This window comes from Besnoitia besnoiti (assembly GCF_002563875.1).
Source record: "Besnoitia besnoiti strain Bb-Ger1 chromosome Unknown contig00007, whole genome shotgun sequence".
In the NCBI taxonomy this organism is placed as follows: domain Eukaryota; phylum Apicomplexa; class Conoidasida; order Eucoccidiorida; family Sarcocystidae; genus Besnoitia; species Besnoitia besnoiti.
The window spans coordinates 4,060,687-4,079,493 of NW_021703915.1; the positions used below are offsets into that span (position 1 = coordinate 4,060,687).

The 18,807-nt window shown below is 60.3% G+C and overlaps 4 protein-coding genes across 4 annotated transcripts; 1 reads left to right on the forward strand and 3 right to left on the reverse strand.

The window, feature by feature from the left end:
* Positions 1-348: 348 nt before the first annotated feature.
* BESB_075580 (uncharacterized protein) lies at positions 349-10,369 on the reverse strand (the record flags this gene model as incomplete). Its single annotated transcript, XM_029365931.1, has 4 exons — positions 349-4,980; positions 5,592-9,556; positions 9,651-9,797; positions 9,931-10,369. The coding sequence occupies 4 exons, from the start codon at positions 10,367-10,369 to the stop codon at positions 349-351; spliced, it is 9,183 nt and encodes a 3,060-aa protein (XP_029218415.1).
* Positions 10,370-12,507: 2,138 nt separating this feature from the next.
* BESB_075590 (rhoptry protein ROP18) lies at positions 12,508-14,106 on the forward strand (the record flags this gene model as incomplete). The annotated part of the gene is made up of 1 exon (XM_029365932.1): positions 12,508-14,106. One exon carries the CDS (start codon positions 12,508-12,510, stop codon positions 14,104-14,106), a length of 1,599 nt encoding a protein of 532 aa, XP_029218416.1.
* Positions 14,107-15,697: 1,591 nt separating this feature from the next.
* BESB_075600 (RIC1 protein) lies at positions 15,698-16,732 on the reverse strand (the record flags this gene model as incomplete). Its single annotated transcript, XM_029365933.1, has 1 exon — positions 15,698-16,732. One exon carries the CDS (start codon positions 16,730-16,732, stop codon positions 15,698-15,700), a length of 1,035 nt encoding a protein of 344 aa, XP_029218417.1.
* Positions 16,733-16,979: 247 nt separating this feature from the next.
* Positions 16,980-18,380, reverse strand: BESB_075610 (RIC1 protein; the record flags this gene model as incomplete). Its single annotated transcript, XM_029365934.1, has 1 exon — positions 16,980-18,380. The coding sequence occupies one exon, from the start codon at positions 18,378-18,380 to the stop codon at positions 16,980-16,982; it is 1,401 nt and encodes a 466-aa protein (XP_029218418.1).
* Between the last annotated feature and the right edge of the window lie 427 nt (positions 18,381-18,807).

The window sequence follows — 18,807 nt, forward strand, 5'->3', positions numbered from 1 at the left end:
GATGACAATCTGCTACTCCGCAACCTGTCAATCGCAGACCCCTCTCGCCCCGCAAATTTCAAATCGATTAGTTTGTGCTCGATTGGCGTTGCCCAAATATGCGTCCGCGTGTTTTGTGAGACAGATGCATTTCTTCCCCCTCGAGTCGCGGCGGCTCAGACTCCTCATTGTCACGGAAACAGTCCTTCTCTTCTCTCAAACGCGAGTACAGCTGAGAGAGCGACATGCTCTGCCGCCCGTGTGATAAGAAGGATTCTTCTCGGCGAAACGCGAAGACTGAAACAGAGTGACAAACCACAAAACGAAAATCTCCTCTCGCTGCCTGCTTTCGTTATTCTGATCCCGTGATTACGAGGGGATCTCTGCCGCTCCGTCACGAAGAGACGCTGCCAAACTGAGCAGACCTTGGACCGCCTTGCCTAGGTGACGAACTACCGAATCCAGATGAACTTTCCCTCCTTGCTGGCAAGAGGCGAGTGCCGATCTCGCCCCAAACACAGGCGCGAGGCACTGCGCCACACGGGCGATTTCGGTTTGCACTTCCCGAAGAGCTTCCTCACTTATCTGTCGGGCTACAGTCTGCTTCGACTCCCCGTCGTCTAAGTTCACACTGCCGTCCTGTGCCCCGGTTGCCTCTCCTTCGAGCCGCTGCGCCTCGTTCCCCTCGTCGCCTTTTGCCGTTCCGCAGCTCAACGCACCGCTCACGTCCTCTCGTCCATGCACATGCCCTCGAGTTTCTCCTGTCCTCTGTCCAGCGGGCGACGTGGAGCGAGGAGCGGCGAGAAAACACGTTATTTCGTCACGGACTAGCGCTGCGAGCGCCTGGACTGTCAAAAGCCCCTGAGTGGGAACGACGAGGCCTACACCTTGCTCCTGTGCGGCAGCATCACCAAACGAGCAGCGCCGTGATGGAAGCAGCGTGAGTTCTCCAGGGGAGAAGCCGAACGCATGGGTGAGGCGGCTTCGAACGAAAGACCGATACAACGTCAAGATTTCCTCTGTGGCTTCCAGCGGAAGCCCTCCGGGACGCATCAGCCACCAGCTAGCCTCGCTAAGCCCCAGAAGCTCCCCCCCCTGAGGGGTAAGGACCCCCCACGTTGGACAGACGAGCACGGCCTTCTTAGTCGGCGGCCTTTCAGGTCCTCCGTTTCCCCCAGCCAACGCCTTTGCCCCGTCTCCCGCCTGGCGCTCCGTGCGTGCCTCAGGTTGTCTCCCCTCTCTGACTGTTCTTTGCACTCCGCATCCTAAGTCTTCGCTTCCCTCCTCGGCCGTCGGCTCGCGGTGCCCCAGGCCCAGGAAGAAGGTGCGGTCGGCTAGGGTGAGGACGGCGGTCTCAGAGAGAATAAGCCTGCGGCATTCGACGGGAAAATCGGGAGAGAAGCCGAGAAGCCAAAGAAGAAGAAAGAGAAGAGGGTCGGAAGTGTCTTCAGTGGAGTGGGCCCGCTGCACAAGCCGTGCGACGCGAGTCAGCAGAACGTCTTGAGCTTTTGCGCAGCAGAGAGGAAAGCCAGCAGGAGCGGGCGGGGAAGACAGAGAAGACAGCCTGTCTGTCGCGTGGCTGTCGCCGCGTGCGGCGACAGCCACTCGTTGTCTCTGGAAGGCCAAGCGGCGCCCCGACATGAACCTGCAGTCACCGTCGCGGACCGCAGCATCGAGCTCGCTGGCCGCACCCGTTTCCTGCGCCGCTGCTTTCATGCAGTATCCTCGTGCAAGGGAGAGGATCGTCTCCACGCTGGCTGCGCCATCGGCTTGGCCTTGTCTCGATACAGCTGTCCACACAGCCAAGAACGCGTTGCTGAACCGCACACACGCCTGCCCAGCACGCCGCCCTGCGAGCGAATCCGCGCCCCGGGAATCTGCGGGCATTTCGCTCCTCTCCCTCTCTCCACTCCCTTCCTCTTCGTCCTGGCAAGCCTGTGTTCCTTCGCCTGCGTCCGCGGACGGGGCCCCACAGCCTTCTCTCAGCTCACCGAACCTCGAGGCAACCCCCAGCGGCTGCAACAGCCAGACGTCGAGCAGCCACCACAAATCTTCCAGCGGCCCTCGGCTCACCGCTCCTCCCGTTTCTCCGCAGGCGGCAGCCGAAGGGGAAGCAGAATGCAGCGCCGACGCCGGCGAAACATCGCGCTGGGCGGGGGACGCGTCTCCACTGCCTTCTCGCTTTCCTTTTCGTTTCGCGACTTGCCAAGCAGACGACGCGCCAGCGGAACAGAGTCTGCCCACACCTGCTGCAATGCTTGGCTCTGTGTAGAAGAGAAGAAGGCCAGAGAGAACCAGAGAAGACGCGAAATACTCCCGAAGGTCTTGTGCAAGAAAAGGTGTGCTGCATAAGAGGGAAGCGACTGGGAATGACAGCTCCTGCCCATACCATGCAGCGTTCCCCGTAGAATCCGTCGGCAGAAACGAAGTGGAACCTGAAGAGGCATCCATAGCCAGAGCGCCCCAAAGGCTTCCGCCAACAAGAGCGTCCAGGGCCGAGCTGAAGAGAGGGACGCAAGGCAGCTCAGCAGGGACGGGAACTGCCTCGCTGCTGTTAGACGCCGCTTCTTGAGCGCCTCCTCGTCCTTCTTCCTCCCTCGCGCCTTCAAGCCCGACAGGCAGGCAGCTGCAGATCTCATCGAAGGACAGAAGCAGACAGAGAGGCACCGGGGGCGGCGTCTGTCCGAGCTCCGCCGTTTGGCCGTCCCCCTCTTCGCCCCTATCCGCTTGCAGCCTCCCCTCTATCTCTTCAGAGACCGCCGCAAAGGCGCGCCACGCGAGTTCGAAAGTGACGCCGTCGCGAGCAGCCGCGCCTCCGCGGGCTACCAATACGTTTTTTTTCCCGTTATCAGCAGAGGACTTCCCTGACTGAAGGCTGCGATCCGAGAGGAAACACATGGTGAACCACAAAGCTGCCCCGGCGATCCACTTTTGTCTCCACTCATCCCTTTCCTTGACGGTGAAACCGCTGTCGACTCTTTCTCCTCTTTCGGTAACAGACTCCCGCTCCGAGGCCGCTTCCACGTTTGTTGACACGCCAGGACGTGCAATTGTGGAGCTGGCCAGACGAGCCGAATCAAAAACTCTCGGCCGCGCCTCCAGAACTCGTAGCTGATGAACCGTATTTGAGTATAAGGCGACGATGCATCGGAACAACGTGTGCGAAGTGCTTGCTGCGCTACACGCCGCTAAGATGCATTCCTGTTCTTCTCGCAAACTCCAGCCAGTGTCAGGTCGCCGTTCGCTTTCTTCCTGCCCTTCACGAGCTTCTCGCTCCTGCCGGAGCCCAGAGGCTGGGGAGAAGCAGACTCGGCGGAAATCAAGCAGAGAGATCATCAGACGCGCAAGGATGTCGCACAGCAGCACCGGCCCCGAGCACACAGCTGCCTCGTGAAAGCGAAGAGGTGGAGGGGATGCAGGAGATGGCGACGGAGAGAAAGACACAGGAGACGCGGAGCAATCTCGACCTTCCATCTCGCCGTTCTTCGCAGCGCGGGCAGAGCGAGCCTCTGACAGGGACGCCCCTGGTGCCGCACTGAGGCACCGCTGCCCAAGGTGCTCTGGCCATCTCAGGCGACGGAAGAGAGAGAGAAGGAAACGCCGTAGGAGGCGGCAGAGCGTCGTTGCCGCGGCGCCGAGGGAGACGAGGACAGTCGAGGAAAAGCCGCCTTCAGACGGACTGTCTCCTCCCTCGCTCTGCTTCGAGGCGCGACAAGACCCAGGGTGCCGCATAAGGGATAGAGCCGTCACGAAAAAATCCGACACTGTAGTCAGCAAGCGCGCTTCCGTCAAGAAGTGTTCAATCTCGTGAGGCAATGCCCTCTCCGCGCCGACATCAAAATTCCTGCTGTGACCGGGCTTTTCCGTTTCACCGTGTGTCTCCGCTTCGAGGCCGGTCTCCCTGCGCTGTCGGATGGCGATAGCCTCATACACCTCCGGCGCAAAAAATCCATCTCGGCGCGGCAAGGCGGGTACCCCAAAGGCCTCGCTGGTCGCGGGAATGACGCCCCTCCAGCATGTCACCTCGCCGTCGGCGTCTGCCATCGACTCCCGCAACTGGGCAGATTTCTCGGGGGCTGCCTCCCGTCGCATCGCCGCCGCGTCGACCCCTCCCTGCCTTCCCTGCCCGCAGCAGCACCGAAAGACCGCTGACCATCCGGAGGCAACGACATAAGCGGTGAAACGCGCCGCGAAATCCGCCCCAGTTCTTCCATCAGTCTCACTGAGTGTAACCGCGATGCTCTCCATCAGTTGAGCGCATGGACTCGCACCCGTGGGAGCGAAGGCCTGCTGCCTCGCTCCCTCAACCTCCTCATAGCGCAGGGGAGATGCCGAACGACTAGGTGACGGCGGCGGAAACGCGCTACAGTCCTCACAAAACATAGCCTCGACGATCGGCCGCGAAGATCGCAGCCAGCGGAAAACCAGCAGCTCCTCGTCCCTCGACCACACGCGTTTGCGCGTCTTCCCTCCCCCTCTCGCGACCACCTGAGGCGCGGCCTTCGCTGCATTATCGTCGCTTGGACTCTGCGTCCACCGGGCCTCTGCGGGCCCGGCGGACGCAGAGTCCTTCAACGCGGGTTCGAAACCCCCTGACAGCCCACGCGTCGGCCTTGCCTTTCCTGCACTGCCCTCAGCCGCGCTTCCTCCCGGAGGGCCTTGCCTCTCCGCTTCCCCTGTAGGGTTTCGCTCCGTGCTTACTTCTGCAACGCCCAGACAGCGCGCTCTTCTCGTGATCGACTCGAGGGAAGCCTCGGTCGTTGCTCGGTCCTTTCTATGTTCGCCGCCGAGGTGTTCCCCATTCACGACTGTCCTGCAAGCGTCTTCTCCGCGGCAAGAAGGGGAAATACACCGCAGCACGGCGGCCGCACTGCTGTGCGCAAGCTGCAGCGCACTCTGGGCGACGCGAAGAGAGGCGGCTGGCGGCACGCGCGACGCCCGTGGCTTCAACTGCCACAGAAGCCGGATAATGACGGGCACGGGGCCGAGCAGAGACGCTCCCTGACGCAAACCAACACCGGCAAGCCACGCTTTGAGCATGGAAGGGTCGAAGTAGATAGTGAGAGAGAGATACAGCGGTCGCGGCTCAGACAGCTAACAGCCGCAAATGGTGGAGAACGGCGGCGCACGACGAAACGCGAGAAGGCGAGCTACAGAGAACCACGTTTTCAAGGTACGAATGCGCGCCCACAAGAATTTTGAAGCATGCACACTTCGGGGAGACAGTACGGAGTTGAAGGCTACCGCCAAGTGAAACAGTGGACAGCGATACGCGAAAAAAAGGCACAGCGAAGAAACCAAATCATAAAAGCCTCCTCGACAGCCACGCAGACTGCAGAGACAAGATCGCAGCCACTTGGAGAGACACGAAAACAACTCGAGAAATGCATAGCAACGCTAGCCCCACGCGCTTACTGAGGAGACAAACGCATGCGGCGGCCCCGCTATTGCTAAGCACCACGGAGCAGAAGTCGAACACTCACCACAGACATGCAGTATGATGGAGTGTTTGAGGCCGGTCCTCTGTATCGACCCGCGCAGCAGCCAGCCACGTTTCGCGAAAGCCACACGTTCATCTGACCACGCCGTCAAATGGACCGCATGCAACTCACCTCTAACCCGGAGAGGGGCGTTCCGTACGAGCCTTTTCTGCGCTTGCGCTGTCGCATCTCCAGCCCCAGTGCTGCCCAGAGGAAAATCTCTCTTGCCACGCTTCCGTGGAAGACACACAAGGCGTCTGCATTCTGTTCGACCTGAGTCAGTTGACGCGAGGCACCGCGGGCAGATGCAGACTGCGGCGAAGGCGACGAGGCTTCAGGCGGCAGAAGCAGCGCCTCTTGGTCTTGCTCGGTGTTGCCTGGAGTCGGGGGAGAGACAGCGTCCACCAGAAGGTGCGCCAGAAGGGCCTCGCCGTACAGCTGCTGAAGGCTTGTCATGAACTGGTTCACGCAGGTGGAAAGCGCCGGAAAAAAGGAAGTCAGCTCATCAGCTTTCGCGTGCCGAGACACAGCCATTCGCACGACACGGAGCGCCTCCGCGGCACCGAGGAGCTGCAGCGCCTCACCCGCAAACGGTTCTGGCTCCGCGCCTTCGACCGCCGGCACGGACAGACGGGATGCCGAACGCGCTGGCGACTTGCAGCGAGCCGCGCGACACTTCTCTGCCGAGACCGAGGCCGAAGAGGCCCCGAGGTAGGGGAACGCGTCTGTCGCATCGCCGCTCGACGGCGCAGCGCCTTGACGGTCGGCGCCCTGCGGTTCGTCCACGTTCGACTCATTCGTCCCCGCAGCACGTGGGAGAACCGACAGACCTTCCATCATGCTCTGGTTGACTACAGCCCAGAACGCGGGAGACGCGTCGCCCCACAGCAGCAGGTCGTCTCCTAGAGGCGCGTCGTCGTCCCCCCTTCGTCCCCAGCGGGCCAAGCACCGAAGCAGGCGAAGAAGATCCAGAGCCACCCTGCGCTCGGCTGTCGTCAGGGGCGTGCCACAGCGTGCCGCCAGCGCCGCTGTTTCTGCTTTTCTCGCTGCAAGCAGGTGCGCGTACATGTCTCCGGATGCCAAAGACGCAGACAGAGCGGAGCCGTCGCGTCTGCCGTTCTCTAAGGCGCTTGCCGCCGGCAACCCACTCCGCTCGCGTTGAACGCGCAGGCCGCGAGCGCTGGAGCCCACGACGAGACTCTCTGCCAGGTGCTGAAGACGGGACGATAGCGAGGAATGTGAAAGAATCTGCTGAGCAGCGGAGTGTCCGAGGAGGGCGCAGACAAGCAGGAGACGCAGGCAGCTGCGCTCCACCTCGTGATCGGCCTCGTAGAGGGACAGGAAGAGAGCAAGCCGATCCAAAAGAGGGCTGTATGTGAGTAAACAAGCGATAGGATGGCGGTAGTACAGCTCGGCTACGGACACATCCTCCTTTGTCTCCTCACGGGAGTTCGAGTTCGCCGTTCCGTCAACAGAATCGTCTCCCGATGCAGCGAACGTCACTCGGCGGCGGCTCGAGTCGTCGCGTTCCCCTTCAGGCCCTCCTCCGTCCTCCTCGTGCGTGTCTCTCACGCGCAGCGACAGAGCCTGCCAAAAAGAAAACGCACCTCCGCACCCTGTCGTTTCTTCTTCGCCCCCCGCTGGGCCTGTCAAACTCAAAAGAGGAAAGCCCACGTCCCCTTCCTCGAGGAAATCAAAGCCTCCCACGCCGTAGAGGCACATGCGCTCGGCCTCCTGCACCCTCTCGGAGCCGCAGTCGCTGCGGGACCTTCGGCCCCCCTCCGACCCGGGGTGGAGCCTCGCTTGATCGCCGCCTGCGTCAGCACCTTCCGCGTCCACGAAGGAAGACGAAGCAGGCGATTGGCTACCTCGCGCGACCGTTTCCTTTTCGCCCACTCGTGAGTGTGCCCGTCCGCCGCTCGTCTGGCTGCCACGCTCGAGGAAAACAGGGAAGGCCCCGCTGCCTCCTCCTCCCCACACGACGCCCCGCCAGCGCACCTCTGCGTCTCCACCATCACTCCGCTCTTGGGCAGAACTGTCCTCTTGCGCACCGGCGCCTCGTCTTTCCCTCTGCTCACCGCCGCCATGCAGTGCAACTTTGTCTTCGGGCACCGGAGCACCTAATGCAGCGTCGAGCGCCGAGAGCGCCGCGCGGTGGACTGCAGGCGTCTGCTGCTGGAGCAGGGAGGAGAGACGCCAGCAGAGAAAGAGGTCTCGAAATACGAAGCGTCTCCACCTGGGCAAACCTACGCCGAACGCCGAACGGCAGGTTGACTCCGAGCCGGAGGCCAGGCGTCGGAGCAGGGGCAGGAAACGTCCCTTCTCTCCGTCGTTCGGCGGAGCGAGGGCGTTACTAGGGAAAGACGAAAGGACAGCGGCATCACTCCTTCGTTCGCCGTGGTCTGCGTTCTTCGCCGCTTCTAGCATTTTGGACAGGATGACAAGGTCCGCGTCGCGCACACGCGGAAAAAGGAAAAGCGTCCGCGAAGCGCGAAGCACGGCGCCGAGTGTCCGTACAGCGAGAGCCGCCTGCGGCCGACTCGCGCTCTGAGCCAGCTGCAACAACTCGCCCAGTGTATATCCCGCCAGCGCTGCTTCATCGCCATGGTGGTGAAGACCTCGGTGATACTCGAGAGGGTCTTCGCGCGTCAAATCCGGTAGAGAATTCGCCAACAGAGCGGAGCAGAGGGACTCTTCGCCAGCCTGTCGCAAGAGACACAGCTTACTCCACAGCACCTGAGACGGGAAGACCTCGCTCCGCAGCTTCCCGTCGAAGTCGAACCGGAGACGTTCAATTCTGATGCGTGTCTTCGTTCCTCGCCCTGCTTTCGCAGGTACCCCGGTGAACACCCCCCCCTGCACACGCTGGTGCTCCCACTCTCCGTCTTCCTCCTCAAGAGGTCCACCCCTCGCATCTTCCAGACCAAGCGGATTTGCCCACTGCAGTTTCGCAGCTTCCTGGAGATCAAATCGTACAGAACTTGTAGCCCCAGCCGGCTGCGCCGCGTCCTTGCCTGACTGACCCTGCATGCACGGCCGGACAACCCCCCCATTCAGTCCTTGCCCGTCACCTTGGAAAGCGGGCTCAAAGGTCGTTTCTCTTCCCTCCGCCGGTGTCCGGGCCGCCGCAGCCGCCAGCGCCCGACGCGGCTCGAGGCTCCACTCGAGAACGCACTGCCTGCCTCCCGGCAGAGCAAAAACAGATGACTGTGTAGACGATGCACACGAGGACGAGGGCGGCACCGGAGAAGCGGCGGGAGCTGAGCCGCCCGCTTGAAGGCGCGTCTGACTTTCCTCAGTTCTGTTCTCGCGCGGGAACGCGGACAGGCGCGCAGCGTCCTCATTCTGGAGCTGCTGCCTTTCGCCCCGTGCGGCCCGTCCAGCTGCTGCGCCCCTCGTCGCCTCAGCATTTCCATTCTGTTCTTGATGTTCGCCGCTGCATTTCGCACGAGCCCGCCGGAGCGCTCGTCTCTGCAGGGCCGCAAATCGTTCTGCCCCAAAGCGCTGGAGGATCTCCTCCCGAGCCTCCCGAATCTCGTGGGGCTGCATGCGGCTCAAAATATGAAGATTTTCGTTTTCAATCTCCGCAGCCAATGCCTTGCCCACCGCCCCAGGTCCTGAAACGCTCGTGCTGCCACGGTCGCTGAAGCTGCTTGCTGCCGTCGCACCGGTAGGCCCCGTTTTCGGTCGCAAGCCTCCTGGTGTGCCGGCGTTGTCGTCGGCCCCCCGACGACTGTGACATGGCAGGAGCGACCGATGGACTGCCTTCGGAAAACCGAAGGGAGCCTCTATAGCTGCGTTCGAAGGCAGAAAGGACAAAGGCCCGCTGCTGCCTGGCGGATATGAGTCTGACGGTGGCGCAACGGAGGCCGCCTGAGGCGGACACGGAGCGGGCGTCGCGTGCGCATCTGCAGAGGAAGTATTCTTTTCGATGACACTTCCGAGCACAAACCCCGAGAGTGCGCTGTCTTCCTCCGCTTCCCTGATAGACAGCTGAGCTATTTCAGCATCTTGCAATCCACCGGCGAGCACCCCCACCCCGCCTCCGCTGCAGGCGTCTGGCGGGCGTCTTACGGCTCTGCGTGTCGCACAGGGCCCTGCGAATGCACACACATTGTCAGCCGCTCCGACTTGTGAGACACTAGCAAAGAGCCGCGAAGGACAGGGCCAAAACGCACACAAAAAGCCCACCTAAAACCTCAGAGAGCTCCGAAGAAGCTGGGAAAACAAGCATCGCGTGAAACTGACCGGCCTTTGCCTGAGCCACAGAAAGGCGCATGACCTCTACTTCAAGGGAGAAGGCAGACGCAGAAGGCACGCCGAGTTCGCGTCCCTTGGCTACAATCCAGGGGTTGCATGAACGCACAACCCGAGTGCGTAAAGACTGTGAAACACGCTGGAGGCTTTCCATGCTGCGTGCTGCTCAGTGCCGACGCTCCCGAAAAACAGAACATGTGCCCCGCCTACTTACCCGTGGCATCTTCACTGGCTGCAAAAGGATTGAGAGTGAGTCGAGTGCTTCTCTCAGGGGCGAAGAGCGAACAAGTCGGAGCTCCACCTAGCGCGCCCCTGTCGACAGAAAACGGGGAACAATCTCCGCGGCGCCTAGAGGGCTCGTTAAGTCCATCGGAGCAGGGATCTCGAAGCGCACCGTGTGGGGAGGCGCACAGCCCAGACTCGTGACCTTCAGACGGGGGAAAGAAGGAGATTGAGCCTAGCGGCGTCGTAGACGCACTAAGTTTGAAGACGCTTGCCGGCCGACGACCAGGGCCTTCAGCACCAGGAGAGTCAGGAGACTCAGGGGGCGACGAAGACGACGCGCTAACTGTGCGCTGTTTCCGGCATTTGGATGTGCCTCCCGAGGAGTCCCCACAGGCAGGCGCGCCCGCCTCTGCAGCCGTGCTCTCCATCTTGGTGGTGTGAGACGCGCTGACAGGGCCACGACGCGACACCAGAAATGACGGGGAAAAGAGCCTACTTTGCTTGCGGAGTCATGCGCGCCGACGCCGCACATTTGCCATTGACGCTACCGTAAACGATAGAGCTACGAGAGAGGAGACGAACCCAAGGGGTCCACGCCTCCGCAACGGGCAAGCAGCGAGAGCAGGGCACTCGATGAGTTGCGCACGCCACTGGCGCGGTGGAAAGGCAAGGCGCATGATAAAGAAACAAAACGGTTAAGGTACTAGCAACGGCAATGGTCGTCCCAGGAGACGAGACTGACGGAGAAAAAAAAAGGCGAGACGCCCAACGAACAAGCAGCGACCAGCGCGTACGGCGGGTGGCTTTCCTTCGACAGAAGCAGCAGGGGGGGTCGAGCTGAGCACATGCAGTATCTGGGCACGAAATTCAAAGTCATACCACAAAATGGAAGGCATCAGCAGTGCTGTGTTGCTCTGTTATTCCAGGGATGAATGCCCCGAGCCTATCTCGCTGCTGTCTCCTACCCAGCGCAGAACTCCGTGGCATCGGATCCAGCCGAACATAGTCCATTTACAGAACTTCTAAAGGCCACAGCTGTGTTCTCTGTTGGCCTCCACTTTCATACAAAGCCGGTTCCACATACTTTGTCCACAAGTTTCGTTTGCCACTGACGGTCCTGGAGTCTCGGCAGCGACGGAACTTGTTCGACTTTTCTCAGTCCGACACGCGGAGGCTTCCTCATTGCAAAGACTTCGTCCCGCGGTTGCATGCACGCATTTGCGCGGCTCGCGTCCGCGTCAACCGTGCCTCTCTCTCTTCCTTCGGCCTAGCCCACGGTTTTCCTCAGCTCTGGTGTCACTCTGTGAATTCCATGATCGTAGACGGGTAGGTGCAGCAGCGGCGCCAGCCACAACGCCGTCAACAACGCAAGAAGAAAACTCCTCGCTGTTCTTTCACGCGCCACTTTCAGCCATGTGGGGGCAGGAAAGCAAGTTACACACACTAGCGCTTTACGACTTCAGCCCTTTAGGGTTTAGGGTCAGCTACCGCTCGCAAATTTTTCCGAATAATTATGCATAAACGTGAGGAATGTGTGGTCGAATCACCACGATCACGCCCCTTGCGATATAACAACTGGACTTTCAGCGCCCCCTCAGAGCGTTCGTCGCCGATATAAAAGGCGCCACTGCATCACGTGTTTGAGAGGGGGACAGCTGAGACAGGTGAGGGGTGCTACAACTCAAATACACTGCGAAACAGCGTCGGTCATGCAAGCGTGCTACAGCACATCAGAGTCTGACTATTCGATTCGGTGACCTGAAGTCGCCAGCAGACGAGTGCACGCTCCAAGTGTCATGTATGCATCTGCTCAGGCAGCGTTCGTGGTTGACTCCCTGGCACTGGGCGAGGTACCAATGACGAGTGCCACTCGCACGCACGATTCTGATGTGTTTTGCGCGGGACTCTGGAAGCGTTTTTGAAACAAGATAAAACCATCGAGTGCGTTGCATCTATCGCGCTAATCTTGCTTACGAGATACAGGCGCAAGTCCCTGTCGGAGAAGAGAGCCGCCACGATCTATCGCGTTTTCGACAAAAATAGGTACTCAAGGCAGCGAAGCCGCACACAGTCATCCGCATTCTCCATATATCTAATGGCGACCCTGAACACGGCGGAGGCTGAGGCGCCCCCCGGGGTGCGAGTGTGGGGCAGGGCACCTCTGACGCAGAGAGATGCCCTCGGGCATTGTGACGGGCCCTGTCTCAGCAGAACACTAAGACGCAGCCGAGGTCAGCGTTTCTCTGCGAGACAGCGCGTGATTGGCTGCTGTTCGTTTTTTGTCCATGAGAAGACACAAGTGACAGACAGGGGGCCGTATGCCGTACACACAGTCAACGCTTTGTGGGGAAAGCTGTCTGGCTGGCCAAGCGGCAACAAAAATGAGACGCGCAGGTGTCTTCAGCAAAACCAGCTCGCAGTTGTGGGCTCTGCTCTGAGACACAGCGACAGGCGCCAAGCAGCCCCGGCCGCAGGACGCCAACTGCCCTTTCATTTGTAAAGCTTTTCCAAGTGCTAGTTGTAGAGATACTTCTGACTGGATGACCGCTTGCGTCCGACTTTGAAAATGGTGTTTGACCCAAAACGCGCCAGAAAGGCGTCATGCCGTGTGTGGCTAGCTCTAGCTGCACTGGGCACTGTCTTGGGGGTGCACAAGGGGGTGAGCGTGCATTTAAGCTCGCAGTTCGGTCAACTGCTCGCTTCAGCGGTGACCTCAAGAAGAAGCCACGTGACCGCGGGATCGGTTGCACCAGGGGAGGACGATCCCCACGTCGGGAGCTCCTTCACTGAGTCCTCTCCTTTAGAAGACACCCCGGCCAGTAGTGAGCGAACCCATCCCCGTTTGCTCTTTGAGAGGACTCGCAGGCAACTGGATCTAGGCACTGGAAATGCCAGAGACACGCATGTGGCGGTGGACGCCCCGCCTCGTGCACTAGCTTCTTATGGCCACAGTCTGCTTCAGCACTCGCGGGGGGCCGCAAGAACTGTTGGGCGCCATGTGTCTGGAGCGTCCGGGCGGCTCGCCCACTTCAGGGGATCGCGATTAGAGGAACCAGGTTCTTCGTCGGATGCGAGTTTTGCAGACCTGGGTCAACCAGAGGGAGCTGACCTCGCGCTGGTTCATGGCATAGAGCCAGGGGACTCCATTGTCAAGCACCTTTTGACACTGGTATCGAAGCAAATCCACCCAGTCGATCGCCAGGCGGGGGCATTCAGGACACTGGACAAAGGGCTCTCCGCTACGTTCTGGCCACAGGACGTGACCGTGGAAGTGGTCTCGGTGCGGACGGGAGCGCCACGGCGGCTCCGAAGGGGGCCCGTCTTCGGCAGGGGCGACTTCGGGATGGTGTTCACGGCTTCCGACGTGGACACCGGAGCAGAGTTCGCCGCAAAAGTTCCTATTGCTCTCCGCGAGCCTTTCAAGATGTCACAAGAGGATGTGATGGCAGAGGGTCGTTTAACTGATGCGTTCGCCACGGTCAAAGACCCAAGGGAAGCTCAAGCCGTTCTTCGATTCTTGGTCCCCACCGACATGGTGCAGTTTCCAAACAAGGAGACCTTCGCTGTCGCTATCCCTGGCTCGCGAACGTTGATCGGAAATGTTTTCTTCTTGATGCCGAAGGCCTATACAGACCTTCAAGATGTTATCAACGCAATGTGTGATCCTGCCGTACGGGACAGCGACATCGTGTACCATGCCCGCCTACAGCTATCCTATGATCTAATACGGCTGGTGGCCAATCTCCAACGCCAAGGAGTCGTGCATGGTGACTTCAGAGAGGCTAATCTTCTGGTGATGAAAGACGGGCGTCTGTTTCTGGCTGATTTTGGCTCAATGCGCAAGGAAGGGCAAAAAACCCATCGCGGAGACTCGCTAACCGCACACATCAAAGATGAGGTTATGGAACTCGGATCGGTGTTAACGAATCTATGGGGCATAGAGTTGGGCTACTTCCTAGCACTCGAGCACAGTCCAAACAAACCGATGGAAACATGCGGCCCGCCGCCTCCCCAGTACATGGTACGCCTGATAAAAGAATTTCACAGTAGTTGGCCCGCCAAGCCGCTGCTTCCAGTGGAAGCGCTGGAGACTCCTGGAGCGAAGCAACTCGTAGAAGAGATAAACAGCTTCCTGCCACTCTATAAAGAGGAGACGAGAACGTGACTCGGAGTCGACAGAGGACTACATCTCAGGTGATGCTCGGCGAGATCCGGGTCAATCCGGGTACACGCAGGACGACGTCCCATCGGTATCTCGTGGCGCAGTGCGACGTGGCAAAGCCGGAGCATCAACGTCTTTTGCAGGTCCCCTGTTGACATAGGCGATGCTGGTATAATTCATTTTCGAGAGTGCGACAGGAAAGATGTGAGTGGCGTCACATTTCTGATGCTCAGCAAAAGGGTTTCAGCAGTTCCGGCGTGCTGCAGCACACCCGGATGTAACTTTTCGATTCTTGCGCTCGCGCAAGAGTCCACGCTCGAAATGTCTTTTACTCATCAGGGCACACAGTGTCCACAGCCGTCTCCCTGGCACTCGGCGACATGACTCGGAAACGTGCCTTTAGCATGCAGAATCGTAATGTATCTTCTGCTGGATCGCCGCGTGGTTATCCAAAACCACTCAAATCCAGTGCGTCGAATGTAAACGATCGTACGCCAATCGTTCTCATGAAACACGCGCGCGCAGTCGCAACCCGTTCCGAGAGGCGCTGCAACTTATCTCATCGACGACACAAACAGGTTCTCAAAGGGGGCGACGAGCTCGCACACCGTCCTGCGTATTCTCCGTATATCCAGTAGCGTCCCGGAACATGGTGGAGGCTGAGTCGAGGGAGCTTGAGCGACCATGCTGCTCTACGGTATGCAGAAACGCCTGACGTGATGGGTGAGCACATTGGATTTCAGAATTTGTCGTCGGCTGACGGTGTAGACGCGCAGGCTCAGCCGAGCGCACCTGCCACACTGAGATGTCTCGTGCCTTGCCGCGCCAAAGCAGGTTCTCTGTAGCTCATACTGGTTAGGCAGGAGCTCGGGAGCAGAGGAATACGCAAGCTTCTCTGTCTGTAGGACTCGCGTACGGGGCTGCACAGATGCATAGCCACAATTGAATGAGCAGCTATGTTAGTCCCACACATCATAAAATATCGAGCAACAGTGCCGTGTTCCTGCATTGTCGTCGCTCCCGGAGCATAGCGGGAATGCAACACACGGCTGGTGCCGTGCCCACTCATTAGCGGGAGGTGTGGAAAGAATGTATGTTCAAAGTGAAATGAATACAAGGCAGAGGGGTCGGAAGTACGATGCGTAGTTTACCTAAGGCGCGCCGTTGGGAAGGCCACAAACTGTGATGCATAGTGCAGAAGCATCTCTTACGCGGTGCTGGTCGCTCAAAAATTACGCCTTGCAAACTGTCGTGTGTGCATTGACTAAGAGTTCCGGCTCGCATGGCGTAGCTTCATACCAAGAGCTCGGCGAGCCGGATTCTACAATCATCTACGCTTGCAGAGTTGGGAAGCAACCACACGACATGCATATGCGAACCCAAGGGAACAAGAAACTCGCTTATGGATTCTCTTCGGCCCCGCCCCCTTGTTTCGGCTCCTTTCTGGCGCCAACGCTCCGCCTCTTGGCGTTGTGCATCGGCTCCATCCGACTGGTCCCCTGTCCTCTGTGTCTGCTTCTCACTCTCGATCGCGACGGAATCCTTCCCGCGTCGCGTACCCCCTTCCCGCCCGGTATCTCTTTCGTCGAGCCGTTTACGTTTTACGGATTCTTTCACCGTTTCTCCCGGCAGGTGGCTCTATCCGTTCTCCAGTCGGCGCCCCGCTTTCTGCCGCTTGCTCAGCCATGACGAAAAGCAGCTCTCGCAAGGAGCGAGACATTGCTGCCCACCCGCCGGCGTCTCGGTTTTGCTTCCTGCGCACTGCACCCCCTCCTGCAGTCTTCGCGTCTTCTCGACTGCGTCCTCCAGGATGCCCGCTTTCTAGCGCCGCTGCCTTGCTCGGCTGCTGAGCGGTCGTGTCCGCGGAAGCCGAGACGCGCCCGTTGCTTTCCTCTTGCTTCATCTGAATGCGCAGTCGCAACGACGGCGAGAGAGAAAGAATTCTCCTCACTCCCTCGCGGTCGCCTGCGGCCACGAGGAGCGCCAACGCCAGCACAGGCAGGTCGGCTCTGACGAAGACGTGGAGAAAGAAAGCCGTCAGACTTTCCGTCGCCGCCCTGAGACTGTACTCGCCCTCGCTCCCCGACACGAAGTTCGGCTGCACCCGCCTCCCAAGTCTCTGTGGCAGCCCCGCCGGAGGCGACGGCGCCCCCGCCCTCGCGTTCGTCCGCGGACTAAAGGAGCTAGCGAGGCGACCCCTGTAGACCTGCTTGTGTGTGAACCACCCATCGGGAAGAGGCAGAGGCACAGAGGAAGAAGGTGGAGACACTTGCGCATGCAGACCAGCATGAGGACGCTGAGTGCAGGCCCTAAACTCACGAAACGTCGGGGGCGGAAACGGCGAGGCCGGAGCAGGCGAAGGAGTGAGCCCCCTCACGCTAGGCAGGTGAACCCACGCCCCAGAGACGGCTGCGTAACTGCCCCGCTTCCACTCGCATGCGGAAGGCGACGCAGCAAGAACTCGGGCGTCAGCCTCTTCTGACTGCAGATCCGTTCCCTCTCGACAAGCAGTCGGAGCCGGGGCCGCCTCTGCCGAATCTGAAATAGCAAGCGATGCGTCGACCCCGAAATGAGACGAGGCGCGAGAAGACGTACGCGCAAGAAGAGAGCCTTGGTGTAGGCGACCCATCTCCGTCGTACGACAGAGGGACGGCAACGAACGAGAGCCCAGAAGGCAAGCTCGCCACTGCGCGGCAGACCAGATCGAGCGAGACGCGAAGCCCCGAGCGCTGAGACCGAGCTGGCTTACAAGCGACAAGACAACGCGCTCAAACGGCACTGCTGGGTCGTCCTGCAGAAATAGGCACTGCGAGTGCGAACAACAGGGCGACACCACCGGGGCGGACTCCGGAGACGGAAGCAATCCGCACGGCCCGTCAAGCGAAAAGACGCGACAGATATGAGGGCGGAGGCGAAAGAGCCAAGCAGGCAGATCGAGCGCGAGGACACTTGTCAACTGAAAAAACGCGGAGCCACTGCAGATGAACCAGCGAACTCAAAAGACAGTCCTCAACGATTGCCACAACATCTCGGTAAAGCTGAAAGATGGCCCTCTCTTCGTCTGCTTTTGCGTCGGCTTGTCTCTCCGCGCGTTCCTCCGCACGCTGGCCGTGCTTCGCTTTCTGGGCTCTTCGGGAGCCCTCCTCCTCTTCCACTTGAGAGTGGAGCTGCTCGCCTTCTCGCGCAGGTTTCTCTTCTGCGCGACTCCTCGCTGCGTGCGACCTGCTTCGTCTTCGCTCCTGAAACAGCGCCGGCGGAGCCCACAGTGCGGGGGCCCCTCCTGCTCCCGACCACGGCACGACGATATCCTCTTCGCAGTTTCCTTCCCGTAGCGCATGCACAGACGCCTGCCGAGCCTTCGCACTTTCAGTCGGATCCCCGGTCGCCTCGCACGCGCTGTTTTCCGCCCTCTTCCGCGCCGGATAGGCAACCAGGAGCGCGAGCACGAAGCGCACGAGCTTCCGCGCGAGGCCTGCGACGCCGAGCCGCAGCGCCGCTCGAAGAAGAGGCAACGCGCGTTTCTGCCGAACGACTAAACATCCTTCAGTGTTTTGCAGCACCAGCAGATAGATGGAAGCGGTGTGAAGCAGCTGGCGCTTCATCGCGTCCTCGAAGTAAGTTGCTGGCGGCGAGCCCAGGAGAGGGAAGAGAACGAGAGGCGCGAGCGTTGGCTCGGTCTTCCGCACACACGACGCGACAGTCTTGGCGAGCGTCGAGGGACTATGCCGCGAAAGAAGATGGAGAAAAAGATACAAAGCCGCCCCGCCCGGCAGCGCGGTCAGCGCTTCCTGGGCTACAGCAAACCGCTGCTGCAGCGACAGCTCGGCAGAAGGCGAGGACGCAGCGGGATGGGGAGACAATGCTCCATGTGACCCAGCGCGAGCCACGGAGCGAGAGGATGCAGACGAAGGAAGCGGGACATCTGAGCCAGATGAAGGCGAGAGAGAGGGACCGGAAAGACAACTGAGAGGGGACCGGCACGCGGTACGGATGCGCTCGTGGAGCCACGAGAGAAAAGGCTTCAGAGACGTCTTCAGCTCGCAAAAGGCGATCGAGACTGAAGAGCGCACACGCACGTCTCTCCGCCTCTGCAATGCCGTAAGCCTGCTTCGCGCCGCCATGACTATCCTCGTATCTTGCGGACGCCTTGCCGAATTCATCCCTGTCTCGGTCCTTTTTCCGTGCGTCGCGCGATCTGCGCGGCCCCATCGCTTCTCGCTTCCTGGTTGGGCTAGTTCTCGTCCATCGCTCGCCGCGAGTTTCCTCTGCGACGCCATTTCTTTACCAGCCTCTCTGGCCCTCTCTGCATCCTCCCAGTCTCCTCTGTTCGTCCGCTGCAACACGCGCGAGGTTTGCTGCGGCGCTGCCCCCCCTGGTGGCGCCTTCGCCGCGCTTCCTCGTTCTCCGTAGACACCTGCGCCTGCGGCAAACTGAGCACATAGGCCTTCGCCGGTGGGGAGGGGGCGCGCGGGAGTCTTTGTTGCCTGGTTTCTTTCCCGGAATCATTACGATTCGCGCCTTTCTGCTCCGCAGAGCAAGGCCCCGAGCACGCAGACGGGGAGAACCGAGATGACTGCAAACCGATTTCTCTCCTCTGCAACCCCTCCTCTCGGTGGCGCATGAGTGCTGCGCCAGCCGCCGCCGCCCAGCCCTCTGTCGGATCGCCGACGTTCTCGCTCTCCATGGAGCCTCTCTTCTGGTGCG